Source organism: Enhydra lutris, unplaced genomic scaffold (assembly GCF_002288905.1).
Source record: "Enhydra lutris kenyoni isolate GAN:26980312 unplaced genomic scaffold, ASM228890v2 scaffoldscaffold107, whole genome shotgun sequence".
In the NCBI taxonomy this organism is placed as follows: domain Eukaryota; kingdom Metazoa; phylum Chordata; class Mammalia; order Carnivora; family Mustelidae; genus Enhydra; species Enhydra lutris.
This window is the reverse complement of record NW_019154191.1, coordinates 1,185,165-1,204,271: the sequence shown is the minus strand read 5'-3', so window position 1 is coordinate 1,204,271 and position 19,107 is coordinate 1,185,165. Positions and strand designations below refer to the sequence as shown.

General features: G+C 33.4%; 1 protein-coding gene across 2 annotated transcripts in view; it reads right to left on the bottom strand.

The window, feature by feature from the left end:
* Positions 1–19,107, bottom strand: part of LOC111139440 (ribosomal protein S6 kinase A6) — a 183,427-nt gene that overhangs the window by 13,034 nt on the left and 151,286 nt on the right. For both annotated transcript variants that reach the window (XM_022491688.1, XM_022491689.1), the window contains exons 12-20: positions 18,823–18,881; positions 16,182–16,284; positions 15,175–15,305; positions 14,241–14,363; positions 13,456–13,545; positions 12,286–12,444; positions 8,823–8,984; positions 4,409–4,485; positions 2,340–2,457 (exon numbers count right to left, since the gene is read on the bottom strand). In XM_022491688.1, coding sequence (XP_022347396.1) covers positions 2,340–2,457; positions 4,409–4,485; positions 8,823–8,984; positions 12,286–12,444; positions 13,456–13,545; positions 14,241–14,363; positions 15,175–15,305; positions 16,182–16,284; positions 18,823–18,881 — 1,022 coding nt within the window. The remainder of the gene's footprint in view (positions 1–2,339; positions 2,458–4,408; positions 4,486–8,822; positions 8,985–12,285; positions 12,445–13,455; positions 13,546–14,240; positions 14,364–15,174; positions 15,306–16,181; positions 16,285–18,822; positions 18,882–19,107) is intronic.

The window sequence follows — 19,107 nt, the reverse complement described above, 5'->3', positions numbered from 1 at the left end:
TTCACATAGTTCTTTGCTCAGCATTTGCCACCATTTTCAGAAGTTTCAAAGATAGAACTAAAGTGACTTGATCCATAAAAAGGGAATACATGAAAGACCTTGTGAAATATTTCAATATCCCCCAATATCTTTTCCTGTGTTAATTACTCCAGAATATCACATTAAAAGAGGAGGTGAGAACAAAACTTAACTTTAATATGTATTATTATTTTTCTTTTTTTTTTTTTTAAAGGGAGAGTAAGAGAGGGAGGAGCAGGCTTCCTGCTGAGCAGGGAGTCCAATGTGGGGCTGGATCCCAGGACCCTGGGACCATGACCTGAGCCGAAGGCAGATGCTTAACAGAATGAGCCACCCAGGTGCCCTTTTATTATTACTTCTTAAGCACTAGACAGACTCAAACATAAAACACATGGAACATGGAAAACTGAAATCTAAGCATAATTGTCATATGAATCTTTATTTCAGGATTACATTCACTGCTTAGTTATTTTTTAAAAGAAATGCAAGAGGATCATATCTATAGCTTTAAACATTGGAATTACTCCTTGTAATGCATGTAATACATTTCTGTAATGCATTTTCTGACATACAAACTGGTTGTACATGTATTTAATGAATAATACTAATAGTTTCAATCACTTTACATGGAGAAATATGACAAATTATAAATATACCAAGCTGCAAAGAAATGGAATTTTGGAGAATTCAGTCCCCAAACTTTATGGATGAAAAAACTGAAGCAGCTAGTCAACAGATCAAAAACTAACAGTATTCCTGGCTTCCAATCAGGTGTTTACTATACCACACAGTACATTTGTGTCATAGCTAAGATCCAAACAGAATCCCTTCTGTGTTTTTCTAATGTTTAAAAGGCAATTACAATCAAATCCCTGATTTACTTACTCTATAACAATTAGGATATGAGATTTACTCCATAATGTACTCTACAGATAAGTTACTATTCTTGAGACAGTTATGTTTTATAATCAGCAAATATTAAATATAAGCAATTCCTTTAGTCTTAAATTGTTTTCTACTTCAAACTGCAGCTTAAAAGCTTCAGGACTCTATAAGCCACATGCTGACAACCTTTGGATTTTTGTCTTAAAACTCAAAATTTTTAAATTATTAATGTTAAGAGTTCATAGTCAAGGTTTGATCAATGTTTTTTTTTCCCTAAATTAAATAAGGTCAGTTACATTGAAACTCTACTGCCTACTACAGCAACCACTAGCCATATGTGGCTATTAATCCTTTTAAAATGTGCGTAGTACAACTTGTGATGAGTATAGCATAATGTAGAAACTTACTGAATCACTATGCTGCATACCTGAAACTAATGTAACATTGTGTGTCAACTACACACAAATAAAAAAATTAATGACAAAGAAAAATATTTTTTAAACATGTGGGTAGTCCAAATTTACATGGCTTCTAAGTATAAACTACACACCAGGTTCTGAAGACTTAGTATAAAAAAAGAATATAAAATATCTTACTAATTTTTTATAGTGGTTAGATATTGAAATGATATATTATGGATATACCAGGTTAAATAAAACATTCTTAAAATTAATTTCACTATGGGGTGCCTGGGTGGCTCAGTGGGTTAAGCCTCTGCCTTCAGCTCAGGTCATGATCTCAGGATCCTGGGATTGAGCCTTGCATCAGGCTCTCTGCTCAGCAGGGAGCCTGCTTCCCCCTCTCACTCTGCCTGCCTCTCTGCCTACTTGTGATCTCTCCTCTCTGTCAAATTAATAAATAAAATCTTCAAAAAAATTAATTTCAACTGTGTTTTTTTTGTCTTTTTATTGTGGCTACCAGAAATTTTAAAAATACATATGTGGCTTACATCATATTTCCATTGGACAGCTCTAAGTTTTCAATAATAAATATCTAGGCATTACTGATAAAAAGTTTATATATTCTCAAAGAATAAATTAACATTAAAAACTGCCTGCATAATCACGAGTCAATGTCTGTGCTAAAGAAGAAATGAGGTGTAAAAATACACTAAATGCCGAAATCAGTTCTAGTTGGCTTTAAATATGTATTTTTCCCCAGTAGATTTATATTTTTAGCTTTGGTTAATTCTGAAAATAGTTTATATTTCTTGAACACATATGAACTGATATGAGAGAAATATCGCCTAGAAGCATGGCAGAAAAAAAAGTCAGCCTTCATCTTGTTCAATCCACATATAAATGTGAGCTGACTTAAAAACAAATACTGACATATAACACCATCAGATACTCTGCAAATACAGACTAGGCTATAACTTAAAGATTTCAGCAATTTAACAAGGATGCAACAAAACCAAAGATATTTATGATTTATACCTTTGCTCCATCTGAAATATTGTCCCAGTTTCCACCAGTCAATGAGAACTTGCCATTGCCTATACGTAGCAGTATCTCTTCAGGAGTATCATTGGGGCCATTAGCAAATGGAGTATAGCTATTAATAAAATAGATTTTAATAGACGTTAGGGTCTAACATACAAATTAAATCTAACTGAAAGTAAAGAGTATAAGACAACATGCAGATATTTACTACAGCAAATGAAGAGTATCATCTAATATTTTACTTTACTCTTCATATAAAATTTTATATTTCAATGAACTTAATCCTAATTATTTAACAGAGAGTCTTGCCTACATCATTTTTTCCCCCTTTGATCAGTTAATCAATGTAAAACAAAATAAAGGCAGCATTTCATGTAAAGCTACAGGCTTAAAATTGGACCAGAATAAAAAATGTAAATTTTGTATTATCCCAGGCATAAGTTAGCAAACCAAATATACCTACTATGAAGAAACTATCAATTTTATATATTTAGAATGTATTTATTGATTAGTTCAAATTTTATCATTAGCATTTAATCAGTATTATCCATGGGAACAGGTTAACAATATTTTAATTAATGTCTATAAACAATTGGCAAAATATTTATATCAATATGACAAGAAACCTCTACAGTTGAAGACAAATAGAGTGTATAAAATTAAAGTAGTTTAAAAATTAATTATGGAATAATGAAAGTGATCAGCTTTGCATCATTCTAACAGGTGGAATTGAAAATGGTATTCAAATTTGGGAATAGAAAGACTTATGGTTAAGAAGTATGAGGAAGGGTGCCTGGGTGGCTCAGTGATTAAAGCCTCTGCCTTTAACGCAGGTCATGATCCCAGGGTCCTGGGATCAGGCCCCACATCAGGCTCTCTGATAGGCAGGGAGCCTGCTTCCCCTTCTCTCCCTCTGCCTGTCTCTCTGCCTGCCTCTCTGCCTACTTGTGATCTATCAAATAAATAAATAAAATCTTAAAAAAAAAAGTATGAGGAAGATATCTTAATATGCTAATGCCTTAATTCTCTTATGCAACAATTAAGTAGCGATAACACTAAACACCTTATACATACACCCACACACAAAATTGTGTTTTATTAGTCACAAAGTAAATATGCGAAAGCAGCAATCTAGAAATGGTAGCTCATGGTTTGAAAACAATAGGGCTAACCTAAATTCATATACAAATTTTAACTACTCTTAATATTTCCTATAGTCTATAACTAAATATTTTGTATAAGTATATGATATATCTGAAAGTATTTGGAATATACTGATATATGTAATTACCACCAAGTCAATAAATAATTCAGTCATAATATTCATCTTTATAATGCTCCAGTTATGTCAAGAGTATTTAAATTATACTAAATGGCTTCTTTAAAAAAGTCACATCTAAGTATCATATATAATGCATTATCATGCTTCAAATTCTAGTCTATGCAACAGACTGCTAAACCTAGTCTTTTTCTACAGCCATAAATATTTATTCCTAAATAAAAGTGCTACTCATTAAGAGTAAAACAGCTCTTATATTATTTGTAAATTATCAACATTAACATAATCCAATTATTATATATTTTTTAGTATTTATCCTTTTAAGAGAAGGCTGCTCTGTATGTTTCTGTAGTTTAGTATTCTGTTGCTATTTATATTTTTTATAAAGCTCAGTCAGGAGAGCCAGAATTCAAATACTTCAAAAAATTTTAAATCAGTATCAACAAGCTCAGTGGGCAAGTACCCACTGAAGGAAGAAATTATTTTATGTTCAAGTAAACATTTTCAAACCTTAATGCATTGAAAGTAAAACATCAAAAAAGTATGTGCTTTTATTTTTAAAAGTTTTAGTGCTAGCTGAAAATTCTTTTAATTTATATGTCTGACTAGAGCCTCATCAAACACTTTGTTTTCACATTTTATAAATAAAAAATAGATGATATTTTTAAATGTTGGTAGAATTTTATTAAGGCTATTTTCATCTGTCCATTTTTATTACAGATAAAGATATATAGATGAAATTCAAATTATGATGTGTATTATTTTGAATATGTAAGTTTCTTACCCAGCCAGCATCGTGTAAAAAAGAACACCCAGGCTCCAAATATCACAAGCAGCATCATAGCCCTGTTGCATAAGAACCTGGAAAGAAATACACATATATAAACTCAGTTTTATTATCCAAAAGACAGTTGTTGTATTTCCAATAATCTCATAACTGCTCACAATGTAAACGTTTAGATCATTTAAATCTTTTCAGTAATAGATTCATGTAATGATAAAGGCAAAGTCGTTTACAATTAGCAAGCATTGAGTTAATGGCCATTAATAAGGTGACTGAGTAATATGGGTCATTAAAAAAAAAAAAAACCCAAAACTTTGAAGATATGATCCCTGACCCCAATGAGTTTTCACTCCTCCTCTTAGAAAAACCAGACACAGACATCAGAATTTAAGGTGAATATTGTACAGAAAGCCTAATGTGTACTATACAGAATGCTGTCTTTTCATCCTGACACTGACTCTTTGAAGTAGATATTACTATTTCTATTGTGAAGACGTGGAAACTAAGGCAAATATAATACAATTTGCCCAACAAAACTAGTAAGTAGTACTCTAGAGATTGTGTTTTTAATATCTATGATAACTGCCTCCTTACTAAGTGAAAGATGGTAAGATAATATATGCTCTCATTGAAGCAAGATGAATTTATATTTTACATCCAAGCCTAGTATGTTTTGGGAAGGGCATTATAGTTCTGGATCACAAAAACATATTTGATACATTCTCAATGGTTTCATTAATTTTTCATGCAATAGTTTAGGTAGATGTTCTGTGTCTTGGAGCCAGTGAGAAATGATATCTAGTCATATACTTATTATATATTCATGTGAGTTTTCTCTATGAAGTTAATAGTTTGTTAAAAAAATAAAGAGATGACATGGATTGCAAGAACAAATACTATAAAAATCTCTATACTATGCAAAGCAATCTACACACTTAATACAATCACTTAATACAATCAAAACACCACCAGCACTTTTCACAGAGACAGAAAAAACAATCCTAAAATTTGTATGGAACCAGAAAAGACCCTGAATAGCTAAGGAAATGTTGAAAAAGAAAAACAAAGTTGGTGGCATCATGTTACTTGATTTCAAGCTTTATTACAAAGCTGTGATTACCAAGACAGCATGGTACTGGCACAAAAACAGACATAGACCAATGAAACAGAATAGAGAGCCCAGATATGGACTCTTAACTCTGTGGTCAACTAGTCTTCAACAAAGCGGGAAAAAATATCCAGTGGAAGAAAGACAGTCTCTTCAATAAGTGGTGCTGGGAAAATTGGACCGCTATATACAGAAGAATGATACTCGACCATTCTCTTACTCCATACACAAGGATAAACTCAAAATGGATCAAAGACCTCAATGTGAGACAGGAATCCATCAAAATCCTAGAGGAGAACATAGGCAGTAACCTCTTCTACATCGGCCACAGCAACTTCTTTGGAAGTTTGGACGTCTCCAAAGGCAAGGGAAACAAAAGCAAAAATGAACTTTTGGGACTTCATCAAGATAAAAAGCTTCTGCACAGCAAAGGAAATAGTCAACAAAACAAAGAGGCAACCCACAGAATGGGAGAAAATATTTGCAAATGACACTACAGACAAAGGGCTGATACCCAAGATCTATAAAGAACTCCTCAAACTCAACACCCCAAAACCAGATAATCAAGTCAAAAAATGGGCAGAAGACATGAGTAGACACTTCTTCAAAGAAGACATACAAATGGCTAACAGACACTTGAAAAAGTGTTCATCATCATTAGCCATCAGGGAAATTGAAATCAAAACTGCATTGAGGTTATCATCTTACACCAGTTAGAACGGCAAAAATTGATACGGCAAGAAACAACAAATGTTGGAGAAGTTGTGGAGAAAGGGAAACCCTCTTACACTGTTTGTTGGAATGCAAGTTGATGCAGCCACTTTGGAAAACGATGTGGAGGTTCCTCAAAAAATTAAAAATAGAGCTACCCTATGACCCTGCAATTGCACTACTGGGTATTTACCCCAAAGATACAGATGCAGTGAAAAGAAGGGCCATATGCACTCCAATGTTCATAGCAGCAATGGCCACAGTCGCCAAAATGTGGAAAGAGCCAAGATGCCCTTCAACAGATGAATGGATAAAGAAGATATGGTCCATATACACAATGGAATTTTACTCAGTCATCAGAAAGAATGAATACCCAGCTTTTGCATCAACATGGATGGAACCGGAGGGGATTATGCTGAGTGAAATAAGTCAAACAGAGAAAGTCAATTATCATATGGTTTCACTTACTTGTGGAGCATAAGGAATAGCAAGGAGGACATTAGGAGAAGGGAAAAAGGAAGGGGGAGAAATTGGAGTGGGAGACAAACCATGAGAGGCTATGGACTCTGGGAAACAAACTGAGAGTTTTAGAAGGGAGGGGGCTGTGGGGATGGGTGAGCCTGGTGATGCATATTAAGGAGGGCATGGATTGCATGGAGCACTGGGTGTTATACGCAAACAATGAATCATGGAACACTACATCAAAAATTAATGATGTACTGTATGGTGACTAACATAACACAATAAAATACAAAACAATATTTTTCTAATATATACTTATTAAAATACAGATTTGTTGATATTTAAATATGAATATCTTGCTGTTTCTGATGTGAATCATAATCCTGAAAGGGATAGTATTTGACATAAAAAAATCAGAAAACATGCATATGAGATAGGAATTTATCCTCAAATTATTTTACTGCTCTTCTTTGACTTGGAAAATTTAAGTTTTCAAACCTGAAGATTTTTGTGTATTTTGTTTTGTGCTGAACATATGGTAACTCATATGGGTTAGCATTATTCATAACATATAAGAACAGTTACTAATTTACAAACAAAGACATTATATGGCCAGTGCCATCCCTGATTCAGTTTTTAAAATTTATTTTAGAGAGAGAGGATGGGGAGAGGCAAAGGGAGAGAGAGTCTTAGGCAGACTCCCTACTGAGCTAGAGCCTGACTTGGGGCTCAATGCCATGACCCTGAGATTACGACCCCAGCTGAAACCAAGAGCTAGATGCCCAACCGACTATATCACCCAGGCAGCCCCCAATTCATTTCTTTTTTTTTTTTTAAAGATTTTATTTATTTATTTGACAGAGAGAGATCACAAGTAGACGGAGAGGCAGGCAGAGAGAGAGAGAGAGAGAGGGAAGCAGGCTCCCTGCTGAGCAGAGAGCCTGATGCAAGGCTCAATCCCAGGACCCTGAGATCATGACCTGAGCCGAAGGCAGCGGCTTAACGCACTGAGCCACCCAGGCGCCCCCCCCCCCAATTCATTTCTGATCAACCATACTTTCACTCCTATGGGAGTTGCTACTGTCAAAGCTCCCATCCCCAGTATCAGAACCGACAAATGTGAAATCTATATCCCTTACCTCCCCAGACTCACGTTTCCTAACTCTTCCCTGTAATATCTACATATAAATGTTATTTTCCAAGAAAAATCCCTCTGCTTATAAAAATCCCTATGAAGCTGTTTTCTCCAGGAATTAGATCTTTTTTTTTAATTTCTTTTCAGCGTAACAGTATTCATTGTTTTTGCACCACACCCAGTGCTCCATGCAATCCGTGCCCTCTCTAGTACTCACCACCTGGTTCCCCCAACCTCCCACCCCCTGCCCCTTCAAAACCCTCAGATTGTTTTTCAGAGTCCATAGTCTCTCATGGTTCACCTTCCCTTCCAATTTCCCTCAACTACCTTCTCCTCTCCATCTCCCCTTGTCCTCCATGCTATTTGTTATGCTCCACAAATAAGTGAAACCATATGATAATTGACTCTCTCTGCTTGAGTTATTTCATTCAGCATAATCTCTTCCAGACCCGTCCATGTTGCTACAAAAGTTGGGTATTCATCCTTTCCAGGAATTAGATCTTAAAGACAATTGATGGCACTGCCTTTATACGTCATGTATAATGTTAAACGATATAAATTACCTCTTGCTCAGTCCAAACTGAAATACCTGAAAATCTATCCTGGCTTTATTAAAAAGTGAATGCTAGGTCTTGAAAAACTTATTTAAAGTATTTTGAGCTTCAATTTTTTCACTTAGAACATTCAACATGTTGAAGATAGGGTTATCTCTATTCGCTCTCCCAGCTCTAAAAGTGTATGATTCTGATGCTAGTACATAACCCAACAAAAAAGAGTAGTCTAATGATTATACATTCAGGTTGTTTTCAGTTGCTAGTTACTAGTCTGAATATTTATGTTAGAGGTTATCAGAATTCACTGATTTAAAGAGCTTTAGAGTTGGGAAAGGATAAGATAACTCAGCTTTTACCTATCAATGGTAACATATGCATGACATCATACATATTCAACTAAAGGAAAAGAACAAAAGGCCAATACTTTTAAGTTTTAACAAATACCTCAGGTGCTACAAAGTTTGCAGTGTAGCATGGAGTTAAAAGAAGTCCATTTTCTCCTCGAAGTTGTTTTGCAAACCCAAAATCACAGATTCTAATGGAGTCTGCATTGCCTGATTCATCCATATATAAAATATTACTAGGTTTAAGATCACGATGAACAACCTTGAACATAAAAGAAAAAAATTACATTTCTATAGTGAACTAAACATCTATGAAATGAAACACTTAAAGAATTTCCAGGAGAAGGAACTTTCTAAATCATAAAATTTTGAAAATGACAATTTCTCCAACCACGAAGGCTTTGATAGCCTGAAGCATGTAGAAGAAATTATCTCTGTCCAATAAATGTTCCAGTTTCTATTCAAACCATAAGTTTTGTTAATCATTTCCAACCTCAAAATGTCAAAACTCAATTCACAATTCCACTTCTGGAAATAATGGACTAAGAGCCTATTTAACATGTTCTTCTCCATAGTAAATAGCTCGAAAACTTGAACATAATTAAAAAATCAACTACCTGAAGGTATAGCAGAATGAACAGAAGCAGACAGACTCTGATGCGATGTATACGCTTCGTTGAGGGAGGGAATACAGGGAGCTATAAGTAAGGTTCCCATATCTGTGGCTTTTAGCCTAGGGTTAAGTGCAGTTCCTATGTCACACAGTGATGGTGAAAACACATGTGGAAAAGCCCACAGTCTTTCTGGCTGGGAGGAACGGAAAAGAGATGCTAAGAAACCATGAATGCTTGGGATAAATTCCATTAGGAAAAGAGCCAGAACTGACCCCTGAATCAAAAATACACAGAAGAAGGGCAATGTAATTCAAACAAAGATAAAAGATACAGAGACCAGAGCTGCTGCCCCAAAAGCAGAGTTTTCAGTGCAAACCTGCCAAGAAAATTATCCACCAAAACAAAATGATAATCACTGAAGAAAAAATAAAAATATGAAAACCTTCATAACATAACAATCAAATGTCTGATATACAAGGAACCAAGAAAATGGAACACAGCTCATGAAAAGAGAAAATCAATTCCAACTCCAAGATGAACCACATTGGACCTGACAAGGATTTTAAAGGGGCCATTATTACATGTGAGGTGATGAAAGTGCTAACTAATGCTGTACATTTTGCAATACATAAGTCATTTTGCATTACATAAATGTATCAAAGCAACATGCTGTACACCTTAAACTTACCTAATGTTATATGCCAATTATATCTCAATAAAAAGTACTGTTCAAAATTCATAAAATACATATTTATAAAAGAAATATTAAAAATTAAGTGGCTATAATAACTATATCAATGAAGTAAAACAAAAACATGTTCGCAATGCATGAAACTCAGAAGAAAGGCAGTGAGAACAAAATGAAATGCTAGAAATGGAAAATATTCTGAAATTCTCTATGTGATGATTTTTCTACTAATATTATCAACTTCGTTTATTCTAGTCCTATCTTTAATCAGCATTTTACTGCACTAAAAGTTTTTTAAAGACGAGGACCAAGTCTTACTCATGCTTGAATCTGTAATACCTTTTACAATGCCTGGCATGTAGAAATACTCGATATATTTCTGTCATTGACTTAATTGCTATAAGAATCTGAAGGTTTCTAAAGTAATAAAGAAAAAAACAGTTATTTTACTTTTCTCAGAAACCCTGGTCACCCTTTATTTTAGAGAGTCTTGGTGAACACAGTCAAGGAATCAAATTTAGCACTATACAGTTTATATTTCAAAATATTTAAAATATACTCTCTTAAAACACACAATACGTACTGGCTTATTTATCTTAATTAAAAGAAGGGTCCCTATAGAATTTTCACTGTGCCAATTCTGAATTGTTCATTTTTAAATTTTTTATACTTAAGTGAGTATGTATGTACTATTACAACTGATTCAAATGTAAAATTTTAAATTATTTGTGACTTTGTTTCCTTGTATAACTGTATATAATAAAAATTGACTTTTTTCATAACTCAATTCACTTGCTTTCTTTATGAAGACATGGGAAGCAAAATAATAGGCCTGCTCCTCCACCAAAAATTTTAATATATTAATATTTCAAATGCTTAGAAACCAAATTTGTTACTGTATTTGGAGGAGAGGCTGTCAAGGGTCATGATATAAGTCCTCTGGACATCTTTACAAAGAAGACATAGAGATGGGTGATAGACACATGTAAAGATGGTCAGTATCACTCATCATCAGGAAAATGCAAATCAGCACAATGAGGTATCACCTTACCACTGTAAGAATGGCTAGAATCAAAAAGACATGAAATAACGAGTGCTAGCAAGGATGTGGAAAAAGGGAACTGTAGAGCACTGCTGACGGGAATGTAAACTGGTGCAGCCACTGTGGAAAACAGTATGGAGGTTCCTCAAAAAGTTAAAAATAGAACTACCATATCATCTAATAATTTCACTACTGAGAATTTGCCCAAGGAAAACAAAAACACTAACTGAAAAAGACATAGACACCCCTATGTCTACTGCAACATTATTTACAATAGCCAACATATGGAGGCAACCTAAGTGTCCATCCACAGATGAATGGATAAGGAAGATAGGATGTGTGTGTGTGTGTGTGTGTGTGTGTGTGTGTGTGTGTGTCTATAATGGGGTATTAGTGCACAGCCACAAAAAAGTGAGTTCTTGCCATTTTCAACAACATGGATGGACCTAGAGGGTATTGTGCTAAAGGAAATAAGTCAGACTGAGAAAGACAAATACCGTAAAATTTCACTTTCAAGTGAATCTAAAAAACAAATGAAAAATAAACAAAAAGCAGAATCAGACCTATAAACACAGAGACAAAATGATGGCTTCCAGAGGAGAGCAGGTAGAAGTATCAGCAAAATGGGTGAAGGGATAATAGAGTTCTAGGTATGGAATGAGTAAGTCACAGGAATAAGAAGTATGGCATAGGGAATATTGTATGGTGACAGATGGTAGCTACATCTGTTGTGGTGAGTACAGCATAATGTATAGAGTTGTTGAATCACTATGTGGTACACTTGAAGCTAATGTAACATTGTATGTCAACTATACCCCTCAAAAAAGATATACAAGTCCTTTTACTGCCAGAACTTTTTATGTCAGATACAGCATAATTTGAATAATATTCACAACATGTCCTTGGATAATTATTTTGACTGTTAAGTTTGATTAGGTTTAATAATTTCAAAATCAAAGTTAGATATATTTATATAATTCAAACCATCTTAAAACTAATATGTTCTTAAATCAGGGCAACAGCCAGAGTGAAGAGAATTAATAAAGTATTACCCAATTTCCTAAATCTGTAACTTTCACTACATTATGAATTTTATTAGGATATTCTCTATAGAAATATACGTTACAAGAAAATTCATTTTGGGTTGCATCTCCTAAATATAATTTTATGAAGATACAGAAGTCTCAAAATTGAAGGGGAGAATATAACTACAACTTACTCCTTGACAATGAAGATAGTCAACTGTCTTAGTTATTACAATCAGTACATCACTAGCTTCCCGTTCTGAGAAACATTTTTTTTTGAGAATACGGTCAAGTAGTTCTCCTCCTTTCATCAAATCCGTAACAAGGTAAACATATCTACCATCATCATAAACCTAAAAAAAAAATTTTTTAAATATTATTATTTATAATTATAATTCTGAAATTTTGAAATTATATTTACTTTCCTTTTCTAGTGAACCTCTATGATTTAAAAAGGACATTAACCCCTTACTGTTAATATAGTACAGGCTACACTGAAGATTAAAATGGCTAAACAACCTCCTACACAGTTTCGAGACCATGTTAAACATATGATTGTATTAACTTTTGAAGTTGTACATTATACTTCACAAATGGTATAAGAGGAACGACAGAACTCTGTGTCTCTCAAATAGCACCTATCTCATTTTTTATTATATTATAGCCACTTCTCTTTCCTATTAATAATAAGCTTCCTTCTGGCAGTAAATGTATTGTTTTTAAATATTGCCCTCACAGTCCATTATCTGATATGGTATCTTAAATATTTGTTGATTTCAAATACTATATTAAGGAGAATAAATTAAGAAAAATATGTGTACCCTTCAATTCAGGGCATGTGAGGTGTTAGTGTACACAGATATGTGTGTATGTATGTGTGTCTGTGTGTGTGTGAATGTGTGCATATATATATAAAACAAAATACTGCTTAAAGATTACAAATCAAAATGCATAATACTATCTCACTCAACAAACAATCCATAATGTTATAGCCATTTGCTATATAATCAAGAAAGTAAACTATTTGAGAATTCGGCAGATTCCAAATCTATATCTTCTACACTTACAGTACTACAGAATAATAAATGGTGCTGCTTATGATGTTGATTAGTTGACCAGTCAGAATATATTCAAGCCATCAGGACACTGTCATTTACCAACCATCGTGGTTCCTTTTTGATGTGGTATAGGAGTACAGAATCACAGGGAAAAAAAAAAGAACTAAAGCGGCTAATTTAAGGTTTTTGAGATTTCTGTGGCCTAAAAGTAGAATATACCATAAACATGAAAAGTTTCAAAAAGGAAATAAAGTGTCAAGTCAGAACTTCATTAGCTTAGCTGATACATAGATTTTGAATACCTACATCCTTTAAAGTAATGACGTTGGGGTGTTGTCCATAGCGCATCAAAATTTCAATTTCTTCTGAGGGATCTCTCTTACTTTTGTCAATGATCTAAGAAATAAGTCAAGAAAAATCTCAGAGAAAACCATATTATTTGCTTTGTCTAAAAATGAATGAAATATTTTCAATTTGGTTATATTTTAAGTAAACACTGAAAACTCGAGAGTGATGCTAGTTTTACATTATTTTAACATTTAAAATTTTCCTATAACTGAAACGTAACAATAAAAAACCAGAACATTTTCCTTAACATTATATCCCACTTAACTGAAACTATACCAACAGATAATGTGATCAAAATGTAACAGTAATTGTCACAATTGCACAATCTTAACATATAACAATAAAACTATTTAAAACAAGACATTCATGAAATATACCATTCCTCCAAAATAGTCTTATAAAGAAATTCAAATGAAAATATTAAGTGTTAAGACTTTTCCCCCACCTATGATGAGTATTGGGTGTTATACGTAAGTGATGAATCTCTAAATTTCTACACCTGAAACTAATTTTACCATATATGTTAACTAACTTGAATTTAAAAACTGGAAAAAAAAAATCCCCTATAATCTTATCTTTGCTATCTCCACTTGCTCCACTGAAAAATGTGTCAGCTACCCTGTAATTTTATATATATAAAACATATATATGTAACTTATAAATAACTTATAAATTATATATATTTATAAACTTATAAAATTTATATTATTTTTAAACAAACAGGTTAGGCTCAGAGATAATACCTTCACTGCAAATTCCATGTTGGTAGCTGTATGAATGCATCGCTTGCAAACAGAATAGGAGCCAACACCTATATCTTCTTTTAATTCATATACATCACCAAATTGTGCAGCATTTCCATTTATCTATTTTTTTTAAAGTAAAATATTAAAGAGAATGAAATATTTTCAGGTTTTTATCTTCTCTCCTAAATATTCACTAATCTGAAATTTTAAAAAAAGTTCATTATAGAGAAATTTTATCAGTATTTATAAATGGGTTAAAGAAGATTCATTGCTGATCTTAAATTTTAGGTTTTTGAGATCCCCAAAGCCAAAACAATAAAACAACTAGTTTAGACACTGCCATTATCTTTTTCTTGCCAGAAGAGATACATAAATACAATTAAAAAAATACAATAAAAAATACAATTAAAAATTAATACTATCTGCTTTTTTCCAAAACATATGGAGGAGACATCTTTAAATCATATTATACACAGAGATAAATTAAGAAGTTAAAAATCACCTAAAAGTTTTAACGTCTTGAGGAACCTCATTACTGTTTTCCAGAGTGTCTGTACCAGCTTGCATTCCCACCAACAGTGTAAGAGGGTTCCCCTTTCTCCACAACCTCATCAATACTTGTTGCCTCCTGTCTTCTTAATTTTGGCCGTTCTAACTGCTGTAAGGTGGTATCTCATTGTGGTTTTGATTTGTATTTCCTTGATGGCTAGTGATGTTGAACATTTTTTGGGGATGAGCACCGGGTGTTATATGCAACTAATGAATCGTTGAACACTACAACAAAAACTTATCATGTTCTATATGCTGGCTAACTGAACATAATAAAAATAAATAAATTTTTAAAATCACTTAAAATTATTGTAAATCCATTAGCAATAACTGAAAGAAATAGATATCCCTACACCAAATAATCTGATTAAGTGGAATTTACCTGAACAACTGGTAACACGTTTGCACTTGTGACAGGAGTGACTTTATATTCTTCCGCAATAGAAGTTGCAACAAAGCTGAATCCTTTGAAGAGTTGATGAGCATTAGCACTAGCTGGCAAACCAGGAGAATCTAATGTCCAAATAATTAAATTTAATTAGAACTACATAGAATTCTGTGATATGAAATGTTAGCATTTCTTTATTTATATTTATAAAAGAAACCATTAAATGTTTCCAACAGACATAGTATATCATGTGTTTGATTTACTGCAGACGATCTATCTCCCCATGCTAGCTAGTATGCAAGTCCCATAGATTGTAATTTTTGCCTCTTCTGTTCACTGCAGCATCTTCACTGCTTAGTACCTTCAATATTTGTTGATATTCAATATTTGTTGAATTAATATATGAAATAGATGCTATTATAAGTAGACCTCATTAAATTATAAATTGTAAGAGTCAGTGATATATCTCATTTTACTTCCTTAGTAAATCATTACCCTGTAAATCATTAGCATGTCAAAGGACTTTAAAAACAAGAATGAAAAAACTTGGAGCACCTGAGTGGCTCAGTTGGTTAAGCATCTGCCTTCAGCTCGGGTCATGTTCCCAGGGTCCTAGGATGGAGCCCTGTGTCCCACTGCCCGCTCAGCAGGGAGTCTGCTTTTCCCTCTCCCTCTGTTCTTCTACCTGCTTGTGCTCGCTCTCATTCTCTCTCTTTCTCTCAAATAATTAAATAAATAAATAAATAAATAAATAATATTTTTTAAAAAAGAATGAAAAAATTTTACCCCTTCCTCTAGCCCTTGCTTCCCTGATAAATACTTCCTATTTAAATTCTCTGAAAGATGTCCAAGCAATGCTGTAGATAAACTCCACACTTACATACAGGGCAAACCAACCCTCTGCAAACTTAAAATTCATTTAGTTTTTACCTAAGAAGCTAGTTTATTTTTAACAATCTAACTGAATGACAGCCCTAATGTTACATATAAACATACATTACCTTTAGGTGTTTTTGCAGTAAATTCAGGGTCAAAACAAAAGGTATCATCTGGTTTTCCAGAAGCAGGTTTGAAAGGAGGTTGAACTTCTCTTCTATATAATTTCTAGAAAAAAAAAACAGGATAACACAAAATCATATTAACATTTTAAAATTATTATATTTTCAAAGGGAAAGAACATAAGTTTCACAGTCCTTAACATAAGACTCACAGTTTAATAAATAAAATTCTGACAGGCTTCAGATACCTGTTAACCAAATTCCAAAAATTTGAGAGAGAATGTACACAGTTAAATGAGACCAGGAAACACAACAATGATGTCAAAAGTTGCAGTCACAAGGAATGATGCTCAATTTTGGATATCAAAAACTGACTTGAATTCTCATTGGTAAAATAACCATGTACAATGTATCACAATGTGACCATACAGAAATAACTAATAATATTCAAGAATTTCAAAACTAATAGATTATCTTTTTTTAAAGATTTTATTTATCCATTTGACAGACAGAGAGGCAGGCAGAGAAAGAGAGGGGGAAGCAGGCTCCCCCCTGAGCAGAGACCCTGATGTGGGGCTCAATCCCAGGACCCTGAGATCATGATCTGAGCAGAAGGCAGAGGCTTAACCCACTGATCCACCCAGGTGCCCCTAGATTATCTTTAAGAAGTATATATTTCACCTAAAATATTTTGTTGTTACATAAAAATATGTCTTAAATATACTGTTTAGGGCTCTTACTATATAATCTAAAAATATAATCTTGTCTAACAATTTAACTTTCTAAAACAAGTTTTCGAAAGACATTTAAAACATATTAAAACATATGAAAATATATTACCCTCTTTCGAAAATCTGCTTTCTTAAAAGGTCACAGTCCCAAAGTGGGGGGAAATTAATAGATAATTACTCTGATTTTCATTTATTGAAATATATAAACAATTCTTTTGTTATTTAAATTAAGAACAATGAACATAAACTGACTGATGGAAAAAAGGAATTTGCAGTTGTCTAGTTGAGGAGAAAGGAAGAGTAGACAAGATTAGGAAAAAAAATGACAAGGGGATACAAGGACACCAGGAAAGGGAGGCACACACCTATGACACAGGGCAGACTCCCATGTAGCATGTCTACTGAGTGGCCTTTCAGGGTATTAATACTAATGGGTTATGTTATGCAGTTGTACAATTATAAAAATCATTTTTTCCAACTTTTAGTTTAAATTCCAGCTAGTTAACATACAGTGCAATACTAGTTTTAGGTATAGAATTTGGTGAGGCATCACTTACATGACACCTGATGCTCATTATAACAAGTGCCCTCCTTAATCCCCATCAGCTGTTTAACCCATTTCCCACCCAACCCCTCCCCTCCAGCAACTCTCAATTTGTTTTCTATATTTAAGAATCTGTCTCTTGGTTTGCCTCTCTTTCTTTTCCCCTATGTTTATTTGTGTTGTCTCTTAAATTCCACATATAAGTGATACCATATAATTGTCTTTCTCTGACTGGCTTTTTTCACTTAGCATAATACACTCTAGTTCCGTTTTTGTAATTGCAAATGGCAAGATTTCATTCTTTTTGATGGCTGAGTAATATTCTAATATATATAGATAGATAGATACCTATCTATCTATATGTCACTTCTTCTTTATCTATATCAGTTGATGGACATTTGGGCTGTTTCCATAATTTGGCTATCCTTGATAATGCTGTTATAAAGATCAGGGTGCATGTATCCCGTTGAATCAGTATTTTTGGGTAAATACCTAATATTGCAACTGCTAGGTCATATGATAGTTCTATTTTTAACTTTTTGATGAACCTCCATACTGTTTTCAGAGTGGCTACACCAGTTTGCATTCCCACTAGCAGTGTAAGAGGGTTCCCCTTTGTCTGCATCCTTGCCAATACCTGTTGTTTCCTGTGTTGTTAATTTTAGCCAGTCTGACTGATATAAAGTGATATCTCATTGTAGTTCTGTATTTCCCTGAGGACAAGTGACAATGAACATCTTTTCATGTATCTGCTGGTCATCTGTCTATCTTTGGAAGAATGTCTATTCATGTCTTCTGCCCAGTTTTTAATTGGATTATTCATTTTTGGGTGTTGAATTTTATAAGTTCTTTATATATTTTGGATACTAACCCTTTATCAGATATGTCATCTGTAAATATCTTCCCCCATTCCCGTAGGTTGCCTTTTAGTTTTGTTGATTGTTTCCTTTGCTGTACAGAAGCTTTTTACCAATTAAGTGTGGTTATTCTTCCCTATTTTCAGTTGGGGAATGTGAAGGAAGAAGAAAAATAAATTAGAATTCATTTTCTTTAAGAATTTGCCTTATCATTTACCCTCTTACCCCTTTCTCTCCCTCCTTCACATTCCCCAACTGAGAATAGGGGAGAATAGTAACCACACTCAATAGGTAAACCATATGAGTAACAAAAATTTACTAAATATCATCCACACATTTACTGGTTCAAAGTAATTGCCATGACATCTACATAAAATGACATCTAAGTAAAAATCTCATACCCCCAAAAAAACTACATTAAGTTTATCAACAAAGTCCAAATATAACCATTTTATTCTTCAGTGTTAGTTTATATTAAAGTCACTCAGTAACAAAGTTTCTACTGAACTTACATTCCAGTCAACATTTGCAAAAAAAAGATGTCTTTTAATTTCCTCAACTCCTTCTGAACCTATAAAAGAAGAAATAATTTTTTACTGGTGTAATTTTTTAAGCCTTCTACCTGGCTTCTCTGCTATTATCTGTGTAAGAGTATGCACATTTCATAGATTCCTTGCAGTGAAAATTTTATGATTTATCTGATATTTTATTGTGTTTTTTGATTTAATGATAAAATATAGCTGATGTTCACACTGAAGCACATAAAGTATCATGAAATACTGAAATGCTTTGCAAGT